General features: G+C 32.1%; 3 protein-coding genes across 15 annotated transcripts; 1 reads left to right on the top strand and 2 right to left on the bottom strand.

Annotated features, from left to right (window-relative positions):
• Positions 1-3628: 3628 nt before the first annotated feature.
• LOC124824711 (WAT1-related protein At5g47470-like) lies at positions 3629-6695 on the bottom strand. 2 transcript variants are annotated; one of them, XM_088114998.1, is made up of 7 exons: positions 6118-6695; positions 5977-6042; positions 5114-5230; positions 4723-4969; positions 4503-4628; positions 3916-4067; positions 3629-3829 (listed from the first exon to the last, which is right to left on the bottom strand). In XM_088114998.1, the coding sequence occupies exons 1-7, from the start codon at positions 6306-6308 to the stop codon at positions 3718-3720; spliced, it is 1011 nt and encodes a 336-aa protein (XP_087971124.1). In that variant the 5' UTR covers positions 6309-6695; the 3' UTR covers positions 3629-3717. The 2 variants fall into 2 exon arrangements, with proteins under 2 accessions (XP_087971124.1, XP_047153154.1); XM_047297198.2 differs by having other exon boundaries at positions 4467-4628; positions 6118-6691.
• Positions 6696-12441: 5746 nt separating this feature from the next.
• Positions 12442-15186, bottom strand: LOC124824786 (uncharacterized). Of its 12 annotated transcripts, none has more exons than XR_015783768.1 (5): positions 14969-15185; positions 14698-14878; positions 13967-14026; positions 12868-12908; positions 12442-12628 (listed from the first exon to the last, which is right to left on the bottom strand). XR_015783768.1 is itself a non-coding variant. In XM_088104834.1 (4 exons), exons 1-3 carry the CDS (start codon positions 15100-15102, stop codon positions 12889-12891), a joined length of 273 nt encoding a protein of 90 aa, XP_087960960.1. In that variant the 5' UTR covers positions 15103-15186; the 3' UTR covers positions 12442-12628; positions 12868-12888. The 12 variants fall into 12 exon arrangements, 5 of the variants coding, with proteins under 5 accessions (XP_087960960.1, XP_087960958.1, XP_087960959.1 ...); XR_015783772.1 differs by having other exon boundaries at positions 14760-14878; XR_015783770.1 differs by lacking the exon at positions 13967-14026 and having other exon boundaries at positions 14969-15186.
• A 3522-nt stretch (positions 15187-18708) lies between these two features.
• Positions 18709-23096, top strand: LOC124824777 (O-fucosyltransferase 29-like). Its single transcript, XM_088104830.1, has 9 exons — positions 18709-19122; positions 19211-19301; positions 20179-20255; positions 20561-20649; positions 20752-20941; positions 21120-21301; positions 21677-21779; positions 21941-22269; positions 22359-23096. Exons 1-9 carry the CDS (start codon positions 18922-18924, stop codon positions 22612-22614), a joined length of 1518 nt encoding a protein of 505 aa, XP_087960956.1. The 5' UTR covers positions 18709-18921; the 3' UTR covers positions 22615-23096.
• Positions 23097-23139: the final 43 nt, after the last annotated feature.

The following is a 23139-nucleotide window of genomic DNA, read 5'->3' as shown; positions in this document are numbered from 1 at the left end:
TGCTCCAAAAAAGAACCAACCTAGCTTTAAGTCTTGCCTATCAAATGTTTGTTTTTGGCTTCCAAGTCAAGCATATTATGACAGACATCATGACAACTATGAGCTCTTGCTTTTGCATTCGAACAAGAGATGAATCACGAGGGACCACACTTCGGTGCAACAGGAATAGACCAAACATGAGAGACATGTGTCAAGGTTATCCAATGGCCTACAACACTGGACGTCTCCTTCCCTTTTGTTCCCCTTGTCTGCTGGAACTGCAATCAACCTATATAAACTGCTATACCTACAAAACACAAAACCCAAAAATAAACATCAACAACATCCTCAAAAATTGCATCCTAAATACATTTATATACTTTAAATTTACCTATATTTAAGACGAGACTAAACATTAATAAGAAAATCAATAAGAATGAAATAATATATGGAACAAACAATCAATTTTGCTAGAAAAAAACACTATAGTTCCTTTGGAAAAGATGAACCTAAAATTCACTACTTTAACAACTTTAATATATAGACTTTTGAATTAAACATTTGAATTATGCTATAGTTATGTTGATAACTACTTTACCCATAGAGTACAAGCATAGAGTCAGAGTGCAAAAAGGAAGAAACAGTCATAAAAATTCATGGTTGTGTACTTTAATCATTTATCTTCTGACTAGTTACGGTTCCGCACTTTTATTGGTGTTAAGAGATGATGCTGAGATAATAAGAGAGTGGATTCTACTGTGGAATGCCCTCACATATGCTCCACCCGTAGAAGCATTCATCATCACCATCGGATTCATTGCATTAAAAAATTGATAATCAGTTAAAAGAGGATCTAAGATGGTGGGTGAATGAGAAACTGATGGTGCATGGAATGCACAACTTGCATTACTATTTTTAATTTGATGCCATGTTACCGAATCTCGAGTAATTGCTCGATCAACGCCGGCAAATGCAATTAATAAATAAATGGTGGAGAAAAGAAATAGCTACGGGGTTTGTTGAATTGCATTAAACACTACAGAGATCCAACCTCTACCAAAATTCTTGGTTTTTCCAATGGAGGTGTTGTAAAAATTCAAAATTAAAATATGATGAAACTTTTAGAGTGGGGTGATAAGTCAAAACGAAATTTTCTGGATAGGTAAGTGGCATCGACAGTTCATCCATGCGAGAATTCAGATTAGACTTTGAAGAAACTTTTGACAAACTGGGAAACGATGACCCAAAAATGTTGGATTGGTTCATCTTGAAAATTTTATCAATTATCCGACTCAATCGTTTGAAAAGTTACGATATTGACATAGGATGATAGAATTTGTTAGTGAAATGTGATATCTTCAAACATACTTAGAAAAAGAACATTTACTAGGATTTATGATAAAGTTTTAGATCAAGACATATTTTTTTTGAATTTTATAATGTTATGTAGAATAGAGAATTTTAAAAAATAAAATTATGAGTATAATTAAAAAACAATTTATTAAATTAAATAAATTTTAATTTTAATTTAACTTTAAAGAATGTTAAATTTATTAGAAGAGAAAATTTGTATTCATGAGCAGGTCTCTTAACAAAAATCTATATCTATAATTTTTACTATGTATAATGGTAAAAGAAAAAAGCTAATATAAACATTTTTAAGTCACTATTTACATTTTTAGAGAGAAAGATTATCTGAGCTTAGAATTTGTTGTTGGTGAGAATTTGGTTGCACATGGAGTGTCCGATTCCGAAAATTGTGTTTTCAGCACCTAACTTTGGTGACTTGTGTGATGGAACATTGAAGACACTACAAAGAGAAGAACGTATTAAAGGTGTATTGCAATGGGAAAAGCAAAATTCATGTTGAAATCAGCAGGTCATATTGGAACTCAAAAAAAAAAAAATAAGAGTATGACATCAGTCTGCGAGAAAGTTGACACATTGTGGTCATTAACTCAGATCGGTTTTGGGTACTTTTTAATGGAACCAAAGTGATTCTCATGAGAATTGTTGAACATTTATAATGATATTATTGGTTGGTCTTTCAAAAACATTTATCATGAGTTTAATCTATACCACTTTCTAACCAAACATCATAAACTTGCTTACATTCAAAATAATTTCTTTACTTTAAAGACAACCGGATGTGTAAACATTTATCCAAAATTATGTTCATTTATATTTTAATGTTATTTAATACTCTCTACTTTGACCTGAGTCAAAATCAATGCAATATAACTAAGTTTGGTTTTGAACAAGTTAATTTAATACGTCTTAAATAATGAGAAATATGAAAAAAAAGAAAACAGGTCATGTGTCTATTTTTAATGTCAAATAGAATTGAACAATAGATAACTCTATTGGATATTTTATGAGTATGTTTGCACAAGTCTACACGTAACTTTTTTTCGAATCCATTTCAGATATATATAATGTCATATATAATCATTTGATAAAAATAAAGATAAGTTAAAGTTTTAGATATATCCATGTAAAAAACTGGATTCCTCGTATATTATTTTTTAACTATTTTTGAAGGTTAAGGATTTTGCATGTGAAACTGTTATATCAACAAGACAATTACGTTGTAAAAACTTAATTATACGCTAAAAAAGTCATATAATACCATAACACTAAAATAAACTTGAAAAAAAAAATAGAAATAGGTAAAATAATTTAAGTATAAAAAAATCATAAAATATGGAAAAATTAGGGATAAGAATAAGAGATTTAAAAAGTTGCCTATAATAATAGTGTTTTCTCTTTGAACGAAGGAGAAAGCAAGGATACTCTCGAAAAGTAAAAGGAATACAGAAGAAGATACTTGTATTTATTGGCTGAGCTTAAAAACAGAGTCTAGAATCTGTAATGTCTCGCAGCAAAAATAGTAAGAGATATCTCTCCTTCCTTCAACATTTATTGGTGGCTAAAAAAAGTAGGAAACTTGAACCATTAAAATTTGCTACTTGTTTGATTAATATTCTGTGACTCTTTCACGTCACAAAAAGTGTCTTTACCACTTTTAATATCCACCACTTAGTTATTTTTAGTGAACTGTCGAAACCTCCCTTAGTAGTAGCTTCATCTTATTTATCTATATATGAAAGACCACAAAAAAACATACACCATATATAAACTCGTTAGTATTCATTGATACCATGATAGCGTTGTCTTCTCAATCTTTTTGCATGTCCATCTTCTTTCTTGTATAATTTTTTAACATAATCATGTCAAATTCTTAAACGCTTTGTCCTTAAACAAAAAGTGTTAATTCCTCACAATGGTGGTCCCAAAATGGCATCACAAGATCCTGTGCTGCTACATCGAGTTGCTTTAGTTGCATCCTATGCCATATCTAGGTAGCTCAACAATTAAAGAGGTGAAAAATCTTAGTTGCCAATAAGCCTCTACCTCCTTTCAGCGTTTTCAAGAGAAATTTAAAAAGCTGTTTTTTCAAGAACATGGTTCTGCCAAAAAGTTAAATTGTGGTAGAACACTTTTTTCGACACGTCTGGAGATTACTTTGTCGTGTGACATAATATCATTGGTGTGAATATTGTTTCATAATACTATTTACCGCTTTTGGTTGTCATTAACCGCTTTAATCTAATTGCATAGCGTATTTGATTAGAATTTAGAAGTAAGATTTGGGAATAAACTTATATTTCATTTACTCTGTTTCTATGTATAAAAGAAGTACATACTACATACTATTCCTTTTGACATTTGAAAAGGTTAACTTAAAAGGGGCTTCTCTGCGTCATATTCACTCTCAAAGCAACCTTCTTTCCCTTTGGCCCAAAGCACAAAGTAGAGCCCAGTGAACATCAGGAACATACCTGCTAAGCTGCAATACAGTACTGAACAATAAGATACTGTACTTGAGAAGTCATATGAAACATAAAAAAGAATTTAAGTATATTATGAAAGTACCTTCCAATGTTGGTGGTGTGTCCTAGAGTAACAACTGAGAAAATTACTGAGCAGACTGTACCAATAGGACTGAACATGGACACCAACACTGGCCCTCTTTTCTCAAGTGCCCAACAATTCACAGTCAGGCACATTCCACTCACTACACCTGCCTGTGCATTACATTTTAACAAAATGTTACTTCTAAAGTAAATTGTATACAAAACTATTAAGAAATGGTTTAACTCAATTTTACAAAATCGACTTATAAGATAAAGTTTGTATCCATTTATATCGTATAAATTGGTTTAATATTTAGTTAATATAAAACTTTCAATTTGCCTCCCCAAAATCAACAGTGGATGAAACATTAAACCCAACAAACAATAAATTTAGTTAAAATAAGCTAATTAGAGTAAATTCGACTTAAAATATAGTTCTTAAGTGAAACTGAAGTCCTCTAAAAGCTACATTATACAATCACATGCTACCTCTTTTTCAATGTCTCTAAATGTTGGGTTTTAAAATTGTCAAAACGAATTATAACGATGTTATCTATATATTGAAATTACCAGAAGAGAATATCCAATCATGTCTCCGACACTCACAATAGGCCAACCAGTTTTGAATTCGTGATCTTCAATTAATTGAACTGCGACAGTCATGAATGTCCCAAAAAAGCAAGTTATTGAACACAACGACATCGGTGCAGGAAAATCTCCTAGAGTAAAGGCCTACAAGAATCACAATTTCCGGTATTAGCATGTTTGAAAACATGAGAAGTAAGAAATCAATTGTTTGATGTAAAAGTCTCACAATGTAAGTTACCTGTAGGACAATGTTGCTTGACAATATGAGGATTGCGACCAAAAGATAGAGACAACCGATTAGTTTGTGTCTGTCAAATGTTACATGTGTCGGTGGAGATGGTGATTGAATTGTTCCCACTTTATTGGACTTATGAGGTGCAGAGATGCTTTGCATTATGCTCAGTGTGAGAGCTCCTAATACACAAAGCAACGTGCCAACTATTTTTACTCTACTATATGTGCAGCTTAACTTTACTTTTTCCAACCTGCCTAACATCAAAATTTTCATTAATTAGCATTCAAATTATATAGATACTAGCGAAATCCTACACCTTTTTAATTAACTAAACACATACATATATAAGAGAAATACTAAAATTATAAAGTTCATGAAAAATAGATCATATTACCGAAAAATCCATGCCATGATGAAGATGAGACCTGGTGCAAGATTTGGCATGGCTGTTCCCATTGCTGGCGAGGTTAGATTGATTCCTTTTAGGAATAGAGACTGGAACATTGTTACCCTGCATACCAAGATACCAACCCTGTATGAATAGATACCAAGAGAAAGAAAAAGGGATAAACTGATTAAGCAAAAGATAGGAAAAAAGGTAAATAACATTATACCATTTGGGTCAGGTAATTAGAAAATGGAGTGATGATTTGGATTTGTCATTTTTTGTTAAATCCAAAACGCTAACTGGTCCATGAGCCACTGATTCTATACACAACAATTTATGTCCTTTTACAGTCATCAAATTCCTTAAAATAGACCCACCTTTCATCATCAAGGTAAAGCCTTTGCAATCCAATGAGAAAATTATAAGATAAGGGTTCCTAAAATTGAGGGTTTAATTAGCTCAAACTACGGTGTTTGCACTTAATAGTTGGAAAATAAAGACAATTCTGGTGCCGGACACAAGCAAGACTGTGTTAGATATATTCTAGGGTTCAGATTATTAGATATTCCAAAAAATCAATGATATTGTTTCTATCACCCTTCAACAATTCCCTAAAATAATTATCCTTCAATTAAATTCCTTCCTATAACTGGGATTCAAAAGTCAAAACCCAGCATGCTCTATGCAACTTTTTTGTTGGATTAATATTCCAAAACAACTTCCATCCCCGAATTTAAAAAAAAAAATGGAGTTAATTAAAAAAAATGTATACTTTACACCAGAAAAGAAAAGGGACCTGAAAACATGAATTTAAATTGAGATGAAAATTTAATAAAGAAATTGAGAAGTTAGTAATAAGATTTGCCTACCCTCCCAGTGCAAGCAAGAAAAGCTGTGTAAACAACTTGAAACCAACTTTAGTGGGCCATCTACACCTGCAAAAGGTGTTTATAATGAAACTGCATCCCAAAAGCAGATAAATGTAGAGAGAGAAGGAGAAGAAGATGAACCTTTCATAATAGAAGGCAAAGGGTAAGAGAATAAGGAACGTAGCAAAGGAAGTAAAAGTGACAATGGTAAGAGATTCGAGGCCCAAAGACATAAGATAACTGAGCAACAAAGCGTTTCCTGCGTAAACAAATTGCACCCCTATCAACCCTCCAATCACTGCAACATCTTCCACCAACCCTCCATTCACCATTGTCGTAACTTTCCTCTCTGAAAATCAAATGAAAACTGATGCCAAGAGAGGACATATATGCCACCCTATCCTCTCTTCATTCTCGTTTCCGTCCCTTCCTTTCAACTTCCTTTATTGCATGTTTCTTATGGTTGCAGACAACGACAGACGCAAATATAGAAATGTCGTTTTTTTGTGGAAACTTATTGCATGAGAAATCTGAGTTAGATTATAGAACTGAGCTGGCTACCCTTCACGTTCTTCTACCAAACTTTCTTTCTCTCTTGTCGCCCTTTCTTCCTTGAATTTCTTTTGTCGTACCAACTTTTCTCAGTTTTCTTCTGTTGATTTTTTTTTCAGACATAAATAGAGGGAGTTCTTTAACGTTCAAATGTTGTTTGCTAAATCTAAATCTAGATTTTCTTTTCCTTGGATATAGGGAGGATTGTCCGTTCCTTTTGTTCTTACAAGTAACTTAAACTGTGATATTTTTAATGTTATTCGAAAATAACTTTGTAACTCGACAACTGTTTTGTTTTATCTCTTATGCAAGTTTTTTTCCCAGAATAAAATTTGAATTTAAAATTATTGGTTTTACTATTAAATTTATATTTATATAAATTTTTAAAGATTATAATAAAAAATTATGAACAATGAAGGCTCAATGATTTTTAATTTTATATATATATATATATATATATATATATATATATATATATATATATATATATATATGTGTGTGTGTGTAACTAACTTAAAATTAATTGTATCTTGACACAAATATACATTTATTTGTATTAGAAATTCAACGTGAATTACATGCGGCAAATTAAATAATAAAATGAAGAATAATGATATTTTGATAATATTTTAATATCATTTACGTATTATGTGATTGATGCAAAATTTCTTCACAATTAATAATAATAATCATAAATACACATAGACCAATCACAGAATAACACGTAAATAATGTTAAAATATTGTTAAAAAGATGTTGTAAAGAAAGATATTGTCAAAGTATAATTATCCGATGAAGAACTATACGATTATTTTCATTACAAAAGTTATCATATCATAAAAGTCATTTTATTTTCCTGGGTTTACTCTCTCATATTATTGTTAGAACCTTTTTTTTTAACTTTTACTCCAATATAAGACTCTTATAAAACTCGCATTTTAATTAATGTTTTACTTTATTAGCAAAAAAAACGTGTTTTTAACACAGAAAATATTATTTTATTTTTTATGACTGGGAGTTTTATCTAAGACCGTCCAAAATCTAAAATTTCATGTTATGTCAGCATACTTAAATGGTTTAATTGTTTGTTTTGTCCCCAGTTTGGCTGCAACATGTTAAGTTAGTCCACCATTTTAAAAAAGTTTCAATTACGTCCAAACTTGGTTTAAAAGTGTCAATTTCGTCCAAACGTAGTAAAATTTGCATCAATCAAGTCCCTTCCGTTAATTCTACAGAAACGGATGTTAATTTTTTTCTCTCTCCTCTGCTCCTCTACTCTGTTTCTCTGCCAGCATACCCTCTCTTTCTTTTGAATATTTGCATACACTAAAATTTATTTTAATATTTGAATTTAAATGAATAGTTTAGATTAAGAGATAAAATACCCTATTTGAATGAGAGTCATGTTGTTTTGTCCATACATTTAATACCACGACCACTTCAAGTACTAGGTGGGAATCCATCATTTTTGGAATGTCTGATTCAATAATTTAATACATAAATTATATGAATTATATATCATATTATAAATTATACTTTAATTTAAAGAATGTATAGATAAACAAAAAAATTCAAAAAAGTAAAACATGAAAAAAGTTATATTATATTTTAAGTAATTATTTATTTTTATTTTTGTTTCAATTATTTTATCACTAAAATAATTAACACATACCTTTAAAAATGTTCAGAAAATATAGACAATTCTTTTAACATTCATGTAGGATAACAAATTCTTGAAAAATATAATAGAACAGCTATGAACGAATACATAGTATATATTCATATTCAAGTAATTATTTATTTAAGCTTTGGAAATTAGAATTAATTTTATCCGAAATTTGAATATATTTTAATTTTAAAATTTTAAAATTAAATATAACTTTTTAGTCTAATAATCATTTTTCAACAGATATCAAACAGAAAGATATCAAATGATATAAAAAATTTAAATATTAATATGAAACATATTAAAATTTTAATATAATTAGGTTAAAAAATTATATTTATTTGTTTTAAAGTTTAAGATTAAAATTTATTTAAATTTTAGATAAAGAAAAATTTTAATTTTATATCAAAATTCAAAAACAAAATTATATTTAACTCAAAAAAAATTGTTCATAATACATAATTTTATTTATAATAAAAACTAACTTTTTAAAATTTAATTATATTAATATTTTAATTAAATTTTATTTTCTATTTTTTAAATTAAAATTAATTCATATTATTATATTATTAAAATAAAATTGTCAAGTGGGTGTGTTTGATAAAGGTCTGAAAATATTTAATTTTTCAAAACCTATCATCTAATGATTTAAATAAATTAAAAACGTAAACTTGATGATGAATCTATATGCATGCTTGAAAGGTCCATGTGAACATATTATCCTTTGATTTTAACAAGACGGTAAATAAAAGGTTTCGAAATATGGGATAAGAGAAAAGGAAACAGAAGAAAAGTGGAACTTGTTAAAAAATAGGCTTAATACCCTATTTGCATACACTAAAATTTATTTTAATATTCAAAAGAAAGAGAGGATCTGCTGTTGTGCAGAGGAGCAGAGGAGAGGAGCAGAGCAACAGAGGAGAGAGAAAAAGAATTAACGTCCGTTTATGTAGATTTAACGGAAGGGACTTGATTGAAGTAAATTTTACTACGTTTGGACGAAATTGACACTTTTAAACCAAGTTTGGACGTAATTGAAACTTTTTTAAAATGGTGGACTAACTTGACATGTTGCAGCCAAACTGGGGACAAAGCAAGCAATTAAACCTACTTAAATTTATTCGTGTAATAGAGTCTAAGGTTTTTATAAGTTTTGATTCACTTTTTACGGGTTTTAATGTGATACATCACTTTTAAGACATTTTTGTAATTTTCATTCTATTACAAGTGTCTTAAAAGACTCACCCACACCTTATAATTCATGTTCCATTTAATTGTTGCAAAAATATTTGTTCTCCTTAGTGAAATCAAAGTCTTAAATTTTATGTTATATCAATATATTATAATGGAAATGTCTTATAAGACATGTCATAAACTTATCACCTTATTGATGAAGATATCTTAAGTAGAAAGTCTTATTTTCTTTAATGTTTTAGGTTAAAGATAATTGTTTTTTTAAATTTCAACACTGTCTTAAATAAATTGAAATATGATTTTTTTTAATACAACTTTTTTTTGTTTATAATTTTTTTTCAATATTAATTGTGCTTCTTCCATCTGATATCATAATTTTTTAGATACACATTTTGCATTTGTTTTATATTTATGTTTATAAAAAAGGAATTAAATTAAGATGTTAATAATATTCTAATGAAATTTTTAAAATTTGTTTATATATATATATATTAAAAATAAATTTAGTAACATAAATATTTTTAAATTTTTAATTGACTAATTTATTATATTTTAATTAGATAAATAAAAATAATTATATATTATAATTAAGAATTGAAATTTAATTTGTACATGTTAATGATTTAAATTATAATACTATTATATATTTAAATCTTTAAAAATATAATAAAAAAATTTAACTTCTTAAATTATTTTATTTTAATTTTTAATTAAAAAATAAAAAACACACTAGGCCAACAGGTTAAAAAATCCAACCTATATTTTGACGAGCTCACCCACGGACTATAGTCCATACCCATTTTGTCAGCCTAGTATAAATTAAAAATATGAATCTTGATTAATGTATGAGTTACTTACTTGACATCAATTTCAACATAAAATCTTAAAAATTAATGTTTTTTTTTTCTTATATACTATCCAACTTTTTTATTTATATACAAGTCTGAGTTGGATTTTAGCATAATATATTTATTCATCATTTATCTCAACACATTTTTACTTATCAACCATCTCTACAATAAGTTGCTCATATAAGAGATTTTACACCATTTTTAATATAAAATCTTAAACCTTAATATTTATGGATATTATTTTTCTTAACTAACATTTTCATTTTTACTACTAACATTTTCATTTTTACTATGTAGAACTTTTAATTTATATTTAATTTTTTAAGAGTTGTATATTGAGTAATTTCAATGATTAATATTTATGTCAAATTATTATAATTCATTTGTTTTCTAATATAATATGAATGAGCTTTTATTTCTTTGGCATATATATTATATCACTTTCATCGTGCATATAAACAAATAATACAAAACAATTATATACTTTTTATTCATCAAGAACACTTACTTTTATCTTTACTGTCAAAAGAAAGATTGAAAACAATAAGAGAAAAAGAAAATCAAACAATTTAAAAATGAAGTCTAACCTCGAGCAGTTGTTTACACACGATAGAAAACTTTGTGAGGCAATTGACGCTAGTCTCCCACCTTATCTCCATTTCTGGACCCCAGTAACTTGTAAGTCAGAATTATTTACCAATTGCTGAAGCTGTTATGCAATGACAAAGCGAAGTTCAAGAGATGCATGCACAATTTCCTATTAGTGAATGGTATAGGGCAGGCATCAGAACCGAGCAATACAAGAAGATGAACAAGACGAAGAGGAACCGGTTCATCTTCTAGACTATTTACAAAGCTGTAGGGAAATAAAGATGCCGAATAGATGCCTGCACCTCAGAAAGTACAGGATTGGGACCGTTCGAATAACTAAATCTTCAAATTCTTTATATCCAATTTTCATGAATGGACAATTAAAACTTCCTCCTATAGTCATCGTCGTCGGTGGTTCAATGGCTCTTATTTCCATGTGCCTAGGGTTTCGGAACGATTTGGAGATCACCTCTACTCTGCCCTCTCATTCAACAAGAGGATGTGAAGGAGCTAAGGCGTATGGGAGTGCTTCGTAACCGAGACTGCTGCCTTTGCTCAGTTTCCACAGCAGATTGAAGTTCATCTTAAGACCAAACGTAGTAGCAACAAAGTGTTGCGTTGGATGGGAGAGGCCTTTCCCTCACCTTTATGACCTTGTATGCCGTCCGCGACAAAGGTTCCTCACCATCCTCCCAAATCACTCATTTACAAACTATTTCATACGTTTCCCAACTTATATTCAAATCCTAATTACCCATCACTATTGTTGTTAGCTATTTCCGCTATTTAGTTTATGATTTCCAAATTTCTAAGATTCAATCTTACCCGTTCAATAAGAATTGTCTTTTTCAATATTCTGAGTGCCTTGGCCAACTTATGTTTTTCAAACCCATACATATTTTGTCTGTTCATTCATTGGGGTTTTGATGACTGAGGCTAGCCAATGGGGCCGAACAAATCTCTGTCTAGTAACCATTCCGTACTAAATATGATATTTTCTTTTGGAATATTATTTTTCATGAGATTTGTTTGGTTACGTTTTTAAAAGACAACTTAAACTAATGATATTATAGAGTTTATTGTTAATAAAATAGGTCGAGTATTACTAGTTTTCTTTCTTGAGCTTGGTAACTTGGTCCCAATCTTCATCTACTTGAATTCAAATCCACACTGACGCATGCAGGGTAACTGTGGCTGTGAAAAAGAGGTTTTACTGGCAGAGACATTTTCGTTTGAGATCAAGTTGCAGTGGCAGTAGGCAATGATTTGATAAAAAAAGGTTTATTTGGACAAGTCCACAACGACTGTCAAAAGAGAAAATGAAAAATTGATATTTCACTCTAAACTAAAATGAACTTATCCAGAAACTAATTTTTAACTACTCTTTCACATCATTTAAAAAAAGTCGTGAATAATATAATTCTAATTTATAAAAAACTAATACATTTTTCTTCCTAATTTTCATAAAAATCCTTTTTAAAAAATCATATACCCTAAATATCATACTTAGAATGTGTTTTGGGGTTTATTAATTGCAATAATTGTAATAACTGAAGAACTTGGGCTTAAAAGTAAAGACGGCAGTAAACACTAGCGGGGAAGGCAAGTGAATAAATGTAACATTCAGGGCGAGAATCTTTTATTCAGCAGATATTCATTTTCTCAGACTGAAAGAATCACAGTGTTTACAGCCGCTTACTGCGCATTAGGGTTTAATCATCTAGATATCCTCACAAACACAAGGCCTTCTTCAATCTCTCTCGTAGCAGGTATCACCTTGGCACTGATAAACCAAGCTCTAAAATAAAATAAAGACACGGTTAGTAACATGCTTGAGTTAAAAAACACTAATTAAATCAAAGGCCCATTGAGTTGCAATGATGTCAAGGTCAATAAGGGTAATTATGGTTAATGAAATTTATAAGCTCTGTTATTCACACCATGTCTAAACATATGTTCTAAGCACAAATTGATAGACATGCTAATAGAGAAGATGATTGTCCAAACTATTCGGACAGCAAAGACAAAATACCACACCTTAAAAACAGCATGCATGTCTCACGTCCCATCAATTCCATCTGATGAAAGTAGCAGTTATGTTATCGTGTTATATTTATTTACTATAAAGTGAAAAGTCAAAATATCATAAACTTAAGACAAACATTTGCATTCAAGAGTCTGATTGGCTATCATAACTGTCCTTTAATTATCCATTGCACCAATGCCCAATTCACTGCCTAATTTCCCTACGTACCAATATAAGGCCTTCCATTTGTTTTATCAAATATCTCCAAACCACTGATGAAAACTTAATCCAACAAATCATTGTTAACACAAAAACACGTTAAACCAGTATACTCATTCTCAATCATTAATAAAGTTTAAGACATGCATTATTTGCAAACGTGATTAGTTAGGGAAGTGGTATTTCCAGCTCGGGTGCTAATGCGCTGGAGTCCTGACTGAGGGTGACTTTCTTCCAGAATTCCATGAATCTCAATTACAAATCACTCAACAGGAAGCAGTTTGTGTACTTATATGTTTAATTATTTAAATTCGTCGCGCTCATCACCCTAGAAATGAAGGTTACAGAGTACGATAGAATATAATAGATCAAGGTAATGAGTTGAAATCATTAACAAAAGGCTTTATATGTAAATGAAATGGCTATTTTCTAAAAATCATACAGGACTGCCAGCTCACCATATTATGTAGTAAACTGGTAGGTTGACACACCTACACTGATTTGACACTGTTTTTACTAATGGGAGAGTGAGAATACATGTGTCAAAGAAAACACAGATCATCGATTTATTATATAGAAAAGTGGGACATCATTATTTCCTTTGCTTAGGAAACATTCGAGAGAAGAGAGTGTGAGAAATGGAAACTGTCAATGAATATAGACTTTATAGTATTATACAAGATACATCCTCTAACTTCTTTCTCCCTCACAATTTCATTTCCCACACAAAAAAGAAAAACGACGACACTATCACAAAGGACATCCATTTAGACTTCAAATATCTGCAGAAGCTGCCAACAGACTTTGTTTTAAAGATAGCAGAAATCGAAGCCATTCTAATATTGGTTGAAGAGATTACACTATGTTAAATAAACGCTAATTTTTTCATACTTGATAATGAAGCAGTACGCCATAATTGGCTTGTCCCGCAAAATCCAAATTACTATGTGCCTGCAGGAACCAAATTTTACAGTTAGTTAACGACAAAACTCCTGGTTAAAGCACTATTACGTCTTACTCACAGCCACCAATTGTTTTCCATAAACCCATCTACTGAACCATAACACCCCAACTAAGCCACACAATGCCGTCTGAAGGACTAAAAAAAGATACATTCTTGATTAGACACGGCATGTTGAAATTATGCTATCGTCAGAACAAATTATCTAGCTTAGTATCTATAACGGCTGGCTTAATTATCTATAGCTTCCTAATTCTAAACTTCCCTGCACCCTCTTTTTTGGCTAAAATATCTGTATTGCATTTTTTTGGTTCATTCTCCATACATCATTTAGTATCAACTACCCACATTTGATGCAACAGTATCATGAAGAGGCCAAATGATGCTAAAATTTAACGAGCAGAAGCAAAAAGGCTACAGCCTTTTGAATAAGTTTGGAAACTGAAACTCGCCAATTAAACTCCAACGAAATACTTTTAATTACATAAGAGAAATACCAGAGCATGGGTCCTAATTAAACAAAGAAATAGAATAAACGTATTAGGTTTTGTATTATTTGTTGTAGTTTGCTCAAAACGATTTATTCAGAAATGGAAAGAGAAAGAAAATCGAAAGAAAATCGAAAGAATAACACAATCGGAGAAGCAAAGAAGCTACTCACACTTTGCGTATAATTTTGAAAAAGAAAGTATTAGAGGCCGGGAGAGGTGCAGCAGAGAGTACCCTGAGAAAGCGCTCGGCAGCTTCTGGAAGTTACGCTCAAGCAAGAAGTCATTCTAGCTGCCGCCACCGCACTGTGCAGCGGCAACAGCGACTGTGCGCATCTCAGTTCCGGCGAGATCCTACAACAGACCAACCACAACAAAGAAATGGATTATTTCAGAGGTTTTGCGATTAGGAACAGAAACGAAAGTCGTAGATGGAAGGGAAACCTGGTCAACAAGGATTGTCGAAGAGGAACGGAAGTTGAAGTTGGTTTGGAAGAAGCGCGAAAATTGGACTTAATGACGGATTTTGCAGACGAAAATAACGTTCGTTGCGCAATTCTGCTGCACGCGGAAGCCATTGACGATAGATCAGATCGGAAGAGGAGACAGAACAGCGCAGAAAGGGTTTAGGGTTTTGCCTGTTTCTTTATGAGATTATTTTAATTTTATCTATTTTCTTCGAAATTAAAACTATTGGGCCTTTTGACAGGTTGAGCCCCACCTCTCCCATCCTTTAAGGGGATTCTTCCTGCACCTCCAAATCCTTCTTTCTGCATTTCCAAAATTTCATTTAATTCTAGAATTAACCTTTGATAGATGACATAGGGTAAATTTTTTTTTTACTTTTTTTCTGTTCTATTAAAGTGCATAACCACGTCATTTACTCAAGTTTCAAAATTTAACTTAGCGCACCACCGCAAGCATCTGCACCTTTTTCCTTTCCACCTTTTTAAGGATGTGTTTACCTTGAAAAAATTATTATTATTATTACTCTTATTAATTATTTTTATTACTATTATTAATTATTATTATTAGTTATTATTATTATTAGTTATTATTTTGTTTCCTCATTGAAGATGGAATTATCTGCTTGTATATGTTTCTCTTGCTTTGACACTAAAGATTTAGTGTAAAAAATTTTAAAAATTGAAGTTAAAATTATCATTTTTTCATAAGTAAAGAAGGGAGAGAGAACTTCTATGTTTTACATGATGTGATAAAACAAATTAAAGGAGTGTTGGAACTCAATACATCAATGGAACCAGATATACACTAATGAAACTAAATACACACCAATGGAGTCGGATACATCATGGTTTCACTCATGGGGAACTGAATACAATATAGAGGAATCGAATATAGGTTCCTTTATATTTATTCATAGTGTCGAAACCGAATATGGTTCACGTGGAACCAAATACGTACCTGAAGAACCCAATTCCTTCAAACTTTGTTTTTCATCTTCAACCACTCCTCTTCATCTTCTTCATCTTCAAGCACTTTGTTATTCATCTTCATCTTCAATATAACCATCGACCTCACATGAACCATATACCGGTCTCGTTCTTGGTTTTCATCTCTAGCAAACATCCGTGCAAGCTCAAAAAAAAGAAAACTTGACCAAAAAATAAACTAATGCACTGTGGTATTATGGAATAAGTTGAGGACAAATGTTACTTTTTAAGCGCAATCCTCTCAAATTTGGGTAGTTTCGTGAGTGATGAAAAAGTTACAAATCTCGCAAATAAGCTCAAATCTACGCTCGCCTTTCTTCTTGAGCAGTAAAATCCCTTCATGTGAACAGAGCCTAAATTTGCATACTATCGCAGTTATCGCGAAGCTTTCTTTCTTACTACACTATAAAAAAACTTGTTTTTCATCCCTGTACATGCGAGACAAGATAGGTACACAATTGTTGTCGTTGAGATTTATTGGTTTTCATTTGAATTTTACAATTTATATGGACGAATTTGTGTGATTTTGGTTGAAATCCAGTGATTGTTATCACAATTTCAAAAATTGATTAAGGATCTACTAGATTTAGGACCAATACAAAATATGGTGAGGGCTTATAAGGATTTTGAAATCCGGTTAAATTCATTTTTAATTTTGAAATCTAGTTAAGTCTTTCATGAATTTCAAATTTTGGTTTCTATATTTTTTTTTTCTTTTTTGTGTTTCTATATTTTTATCCGTGTTTTAATATTTAATGAATATTTTTGTTACAGATATGGCAAGAATATATGAAGTGTATCTACATATCAGACTGAGGGTTCTTTATAAGATGAATAGAGAAGAAGACCTACGATATTTCGTAAAAGGAGTTGCCTCGAAGAAGTTGAAGCATTACATGATGTTGATGTTCATGAGGAGTATGAGAATGTTATTGGACAACAAAATGATGTTCTTGAGCAACACGAGGATGTTGTTCAAGAACAAGATAAAATAGGTAGATTTTCAAGAGGTCGATATGATACATCACTCTTGACGAACTAGGTGGATAATGTTGTATATGTGTTGTGGTAGGATAAGATTATTATTGTACTTGAATTTTAATGGTTGATGAATTGTTTGAACTTTATATCTAATTGTTTTGTGTGGGACCAAGAGAATACCAAGTTAGTTTCTTCGTGGAAAAAAAATTAAACAAGTTTGGAACATGTCATGTGGCTATCCAACATTTTTGTGTTAAATTTTGGTTTAATGTCTCTGTATGATATTTCTTACTTAACAAAGGCTTGATATTAACATTTGTTGAGATGTGACATAGAGAGACAAACAATTTTCATGTCCTGATTAGTGAGATAATTGACACATTAGATAATGTGATTGTGATGCTACACCTACCTATAGTAGGACAATTATGCCAGAATGTAACATTGGATTGAAAAATCTTAGTTTGCTATAATCAACCACTGAGCATGAATCACACTAGGGCTAAGATGAAACAAACACGTACTTCCTAAGTTAGGCTCAACTAATTAAAAGATGTTTATAATAAATATTGTGAGTAACAATAATGAGAGTGTATCACACGAGCATACTTGTTACATCTAATTGAAGCATTATTTTCATGGATAACTACATTGATCCACGTGTCTACTTAATGTTCTTTAAAAACTAGAAACATGTTGCGGATATACTTGAAGTTGCTACACTGGTCTAGTTATATGAAGATGTTAACTTTATTAAAAACAAAGCAATTAATTAAATATCTTGGATATAATTTCAACATATCGTATAGGATCAAACAGATATATGACACTCCATTTACATATAATTTCTAAAAAGTAGTATATTATATAAGAATTACAAATAAAATTTTATGAGTCTCGTCTGGATATATATTATACGTATAAATCTAGCTCTTTCTGGGATTCTAATTTACTCTCTATTTTTCTTTTCTTTTCTTTTTTGACTTTGAACTATGCTAATTACTGAAGTTTGAATGGCAGACATAGACATCACGTATACTGTGTGACCTGAGATTAGATCTACAAGTTTGGCGAATGAAATGCCACAAATACCCTTTTTCCACATTTCATTTTTTATAAGGTAAAGACATAATTACTTTAAGTAATTATACTTATTAAACGTCGTTATTATTATTTTATTTCTAATCTTTTGAAATACCTCATTAAATATCCCAACATATCTAAGATAAAATTAAATAAGATTTGAATATTAATAAACAATTAAAAATGCTAATCAACATTAAATTGTATTTAAAGGTCAATCTGTTCGAAATTAATCAAGGAAGTATTGTTTAAAACACTTATATTTATTAGAAATTTAATGCACTGAAATTAATCGAGGAAGGGTCATAAAATTTAAGGAGTTTCATTTTTAACTTTCAAAATCATTGATAAAAAAAAGGTTTAAAGATGATACACTTATAGTATAAAACAGTTTTAGTAATACCATAATGTAAACATGAGCTACATAGTATGTGCCATTTCTTTTTCTTTAATGTGTAGTGTGTCATATGATGTATTATGCAAATTTTGACTTGAATTTTGACATGCCAATTGTATCTATGCATCATGTGACACACACACACTAGAATCTATGATGTGTTTTCCTCTCTTTTTTCTCTGTCTTAACTAATAAAACCACTTTCAGACATTATTTCTCACCTCATATATTTCTATTAATAACGGAATCTAGGTAAACCAAAACAAACCAAACTAAATCACACATAAAATTTAAACATCTCAGACATTTTCATTTTCATTTTGGGAAAGCAAACAAAAAAAAAAATCCTTCTTCTTCTTCTTCTTCTACCCCTGCGCACTCTTCCATTTACATTTCTGCAAAACCCTAAATCAGGGTTTTTCGTTGCCTCGGCTTTTCTATTACTCGGAATGAGGAATCGGAGATGGTTTTGGTGATGTGAAATGGGAAACGGTGTGTGGACGGGTCGGTGGTTTCGGACCAGCCTGGCTCTTTTGCACCCTAATGGCAAGCACGTGTCTTGGTCGATGGTTTGTGGGGTAATGCTATTCGGGTTGGGCCTGATTTCCCTCTTGACGGGTCACGTCGCCTCTCATCTCGAATGGTACTCTCACCGACTCCACCGCCGTACCCTCTCCACACTGGTTCGTAACAACATTACATAACACCAATGTGTTTCTTGATGCTACTGATAATGATGATGCTAACCGTGTTTTAATTGAATGTTTGTAGGATGGAGGTGAGGATGAGCCAATTGATATTTGGCAATCGCAGTATTCTAAATACTACTATGGATGCGAAGAGAGGGGGCGGCATTTTGGTCGTGAGTGAAGTCTTCTTGCTTTCTTGTGTTAATGTTGCTGTTGTCTCCTTGTTGTTTTGGTGTGTGGTGGTTGCTTATTATGGAAGAAGGTTTATGAATCCTAACGGCAATTTTGGAATTTTGGGATTTGAGATTGTCGTGATTTTCCTTCTTGCTAAGTTGGGGCTTAGTTACTCTTTGTCTGTTGTTTGATTTCTTTGCTGCTTTGGGTTGTGTGATGTGATATCCGTAGGTTCATTATAGATTGCTGCAATTTTTACGTGAAGTTCAAACTTCAGAGTCCTTTTTTACCTTGTTGTCTCTAACACTAAACCTCGGGAGAAAAGAAGGAAATATGTTTCATTTGAGATATTTTAGCAAGATTAGGATGGTACATGATACTTTAGGCCAAGAAGAAAGAATAGAGTTTTACTGGGTGCAGTGTGTGAGCTTTCCAGTGATTTGACGGATTTCCATCACGCTAGTCAATGTCTTGTATGCTTCTGGTGTTTACCTTGTGTTGTACCAGTGTTCAGTAGCTTTCTTTTATTCCAGAATAACAGGCTTATAACAGTAGGAGCGATTTTAGTGTGACAGTTCTAGGCTAGCATTTTAAGCATGGAGTTTTACTGCTTTTGTATATGGTATAGTTTTACTTCCGTGTTACATATGACAGCTGAATGGTTTAGAAAACTTTAAATGGTTTCCCGTTTTTCTTTAAATCAGTTTGCTAAGTCATCATCTTCCTTTATGTGCCTTGTGTAGAAATCTAGGGGTTGTTGTCTTATGCTTTGCTTTTTCTTTTAAACAAATGCTTATGCATTCCTTGTGATTTGGTTGAACTATCTGATTTTTCTACATGACACTTTCTATCTTGTTTGGTTATTGGATAATATAGCTGCTGTACGTGAGCGCAAGTCCAGTGGCTACTTGCTGATTGCTACAAGTGGAGGACTTAACCAACAAAGAACTGGGGTAAGTAGGACATAAGTTTTATGATATAGAATATCTTCGTTGGAGATAATTTTCTGTAAGATCTGACGGTCACTGGTGGTGATTAGCTGTACCTGTATGAATGGAAAATAATAGGCCATTTGGTGGTCTCTCCTATTCATTAAATCATGAAAAACATTTATTTTAGCTCATTGGTTCTGTTTCAGTTTTTAAAAGAGCATACGAGGCCCAGATTCTCTTTGTTGTCATGATCATATTTTTTTTTCTCATCTAAAGTGATTCATACGCCCTTCTTGTGGAAATGACAATGGTATTCTTGCCTCTAGATAACAGACGCAGTTGTGGTTGCAAGAATTCTTAATGCTACACTAGTTGTTCCTGAGTTGGATCATCACTCTTTCTGGAAGGATGACAGGTAAACTGCAGATTCTAACATTCATTCAATATGCTGATTACAGTGAACAAAATCGAGTCAACAATTCTTTCTTTTAATAGCAACCGTTTTGGTTGAATACAGTGACTTCGCCAATATTTTTGATGTGAATTGGTTCATTACATATCTTGCAAAAGATGTTACTATTATTAAAAGAGTTCCTGATAAGATCATGCGGTCTATGGAAAAGCCCCCTTATACAATGCGTGTCCCAAGGAAATCAGAACCTGAATATTATCTTGATCAAGTTTTGCCAATACTCTTGAGAAGACGGGTAATGGCACTTTTTATTATGATTGATATATGTTTGAAATTTCTTAATTATCTTCCTTGAAAATGTTTTGATTCTGTAAACGACTTGCATACTGAATTGTTAGTTTTGTTTTATATCAGTTTTGATAATTCCCTTTAACTTTGGCTGTGGTGGTAACTGGTTTCTTGGATATTTTCAGGTTCTACAATTGACTAAATTTGATTATAGACTTGCAAATAATCTTGATGATGAGCTGCAAAAATTACGCTGCCGTGTTAATTATCATGCTTTGAGATTTACAAAACCTATACGACAACTTGGTCAAAGAGTTGTAATGAAAATGCGTAAGATGGCAAGCCGTTATGTAGCAGTCCATTTGAGGTTTGCCCAATGAAACTGATGTGTAAAGTTCAAATTCAACTTCCACCTAAAGCATCGTTGTTTGCTCTGGCATGCAATCACTTAAATTTTATAGATCTTAGAACCAGTTTTCTTTTCTTTGGGCACTTGCTCTCCCAATCACACAATTTCCACTCTTATCTTTTTTAATATTTTGAGCTGTTTTAATCTGGTTGATTTAACTTTCCCCTTTTTTCACATTCTCTATACGATTTTCTGAAATTGGTTGATTTGCGTTGAACAATTTGAAATTGTCAAATCTCCAACAGAGTTTAATAATAACAATGTGGCAGGTTTGAACTGTGGCTATTGCCTTCGCAAAAGGTTAAGGATCTCATTCATAATTATTCATTGCAGGTTTGAGCCAGATATGCTAGCATTTTCAGGTTGCTATTTTGGTGGGGGTGAGAAAGAAAGACATGAGCTCGGTGAAATCAGGAAAAGGTGGACAACATTACCTGTAAGACTGCAATCCTGACTTCTAATAACAATCTTATCATACTGGCAAGACGACAACTTGATGGCAATTTGTTCTTTTCTCTCGTGCTGAAGTTCCGAAGCACTTAAAACTAGTTATTTCTTCGCTGATATTGATTAGCCATCATTTTGTGGTATTTACAGGATTTGAGCCCTGATGGAGAGCGAAAGCGTGGGAAATGTCCTCTTACTCCTCATGAAGTGGGTTTAATGCTGCGAGCGCTGGGTTTTGCAAATGACACATACCTCTATGTTGCATCAGGAGAGATATATGGTGGAGATGAAACCATGCAGCCTCTCAAAGATCTCTTCCCCAACATTTATACAAAGGAGATGCTTGCTGAAGAAGAGCTGAAACCTTTTCTTCCATTCTCCTCCCGCCTTGCTGCTATTGACTACATCGTTTGTGATGAAAGTAATGTGTTTGTCACTAACAACAATGGTAACATGGCCAAAATCCTAGCTGGACGTAGGTAAGAACACATGGTATCATCCTTTTATTCTTCCTTTATGTTTCAAAAAGTAATACGATGAACATGTTTATTGCATTTGTGCGAATCAGGAGGTATATGGGTCACAAAAGAACCATCAGACCTAATGCAAAGAAGCTGAGTGCACTATTCACATCAAGGCACGAGATGGTCTGGGATACATTTGCAAGCAAGGTTAAAGCATGCCAAAGAGGATTCATGGGAGAGCCAGATGAGATGAGACCTGGCCGAGGAGAGTTTCACGAATACCCAAGCACGTGTGTGTGTGAGAAACCGTTTATGGATGATCTGAGTCAAGATGGAACCCGTCCGAAGAAAGTGTTGTAAGCAGACAATGAAATTGTTGCCGGCGAAGAAAGTGTTGTACGAAGGGTAATTGGGAGAAGGGCAGAAAGAGATAAATAAACATGAGTAAATTTGGTACAGCGTCCTTAATCGGATAGAGAAGTAAGACCTCGTTAATGGCAAGAAATGCTCTTCGGCTAGTCGTCCATTTTAAAGTCCGATTTGGCAACCATCAAATTAGTGGTAATTATTCAGTCATTGGCCACAATCAAAATCCTCTTTGTTTACATAGTGAATGGCTCAATTCAGATTCATGCATAGGGCTAAACGTAAGAGACATTAACGCGTTGCAAATGTTGATAATAGATGTCTTATAGGTCATTTGATTTTGCAACATAATTAGTGTTTCCCTCATGTGCCCCCCTCTGTATCATTACATTACCTCACTACTCTGACATCATCAGACATTCATGGAAATTTGCTTTGGAAGAGCTTATGATCAAAGTTATTGTATAGATTACCTATGATTCCGCCTACCATTTCTGAATAAGTGCTCATTTATCCGTT

Source organism: Vigna umbellata, chromosome 1 (assembly GCF_029865625.1).
Source record: "Vigna umbellata cultivar VRB3 chromosome 1, Vumbellata_1.0, whole genome shotgun sequence".
NCBI classification, from domain to species: domain Eukaryota; kingdom Viridiplantae; phylum Streptophyta; class Magnoliopsida; order Fabales; family Fabaceae; genus Vigna; species Vigna umbellata.
Note: the sequence above shows the minus strand (reverse complement) of the source record. Positions and strands in the feature narration are given on the sequence as shown.

Coding starts and splice junctions, on each gene's coding strand:
- LOC124824711 (XM_047297198.2), bottom strand. CDS start 6,308: ATGGTGAATGGAGGGTTGGTGGAAGATGTTGCAGTGATTGGAGGGTTG. Junction 6,043..6,117: donor TTTGCCTTCTATTATGAAAG/GTTCATCTTCTT, acceptor CACCTTTTGCAG/GTGTAGATGGCCCACTAAAG. Junction 4,629..4,722: donor CAAGCAACATTGTCCTACAG/GTAACTTACATT, acceptor TGATTCTTGTAG/GCCTTTACTCTAGGAGATTT.
- LOC124824786 (XM_088104832.1), bottom strand. CDS start 15,102: ATGGCTTCCGCGTGCAGCAGAATTGCGCAACGAACGTTATTTTCGTCT. Junction 14,879..14,968: donor CGACAATCCTTGTTGACCAG/GTTTCCCTTCCA, acceptor GGTCTGTTGTAG/GATCTCGCCGGAACTGAGAT.
- LOC124824777 (XM_088104830.1), top strand. CDS start 18,922: ATGGGAAACGGTGTGTGGACGGGTCGGTGGTTTCGGACCAGCCTGGCT. Junction 19,123..19,210: donor GCCGTACCCTCTCCACACTG/GTTCGTAACAAC, acceptor GAATGTTTGTAG/GATGGAGGTGAGGATGAGCC. Junction 20,256..20,560: donor TTAACCAACAAAGAACTGGG/GTAAGTAGGACA, acceptor TCTTGCCTCTAG/ATAACAGACGCAGTTGTGGT.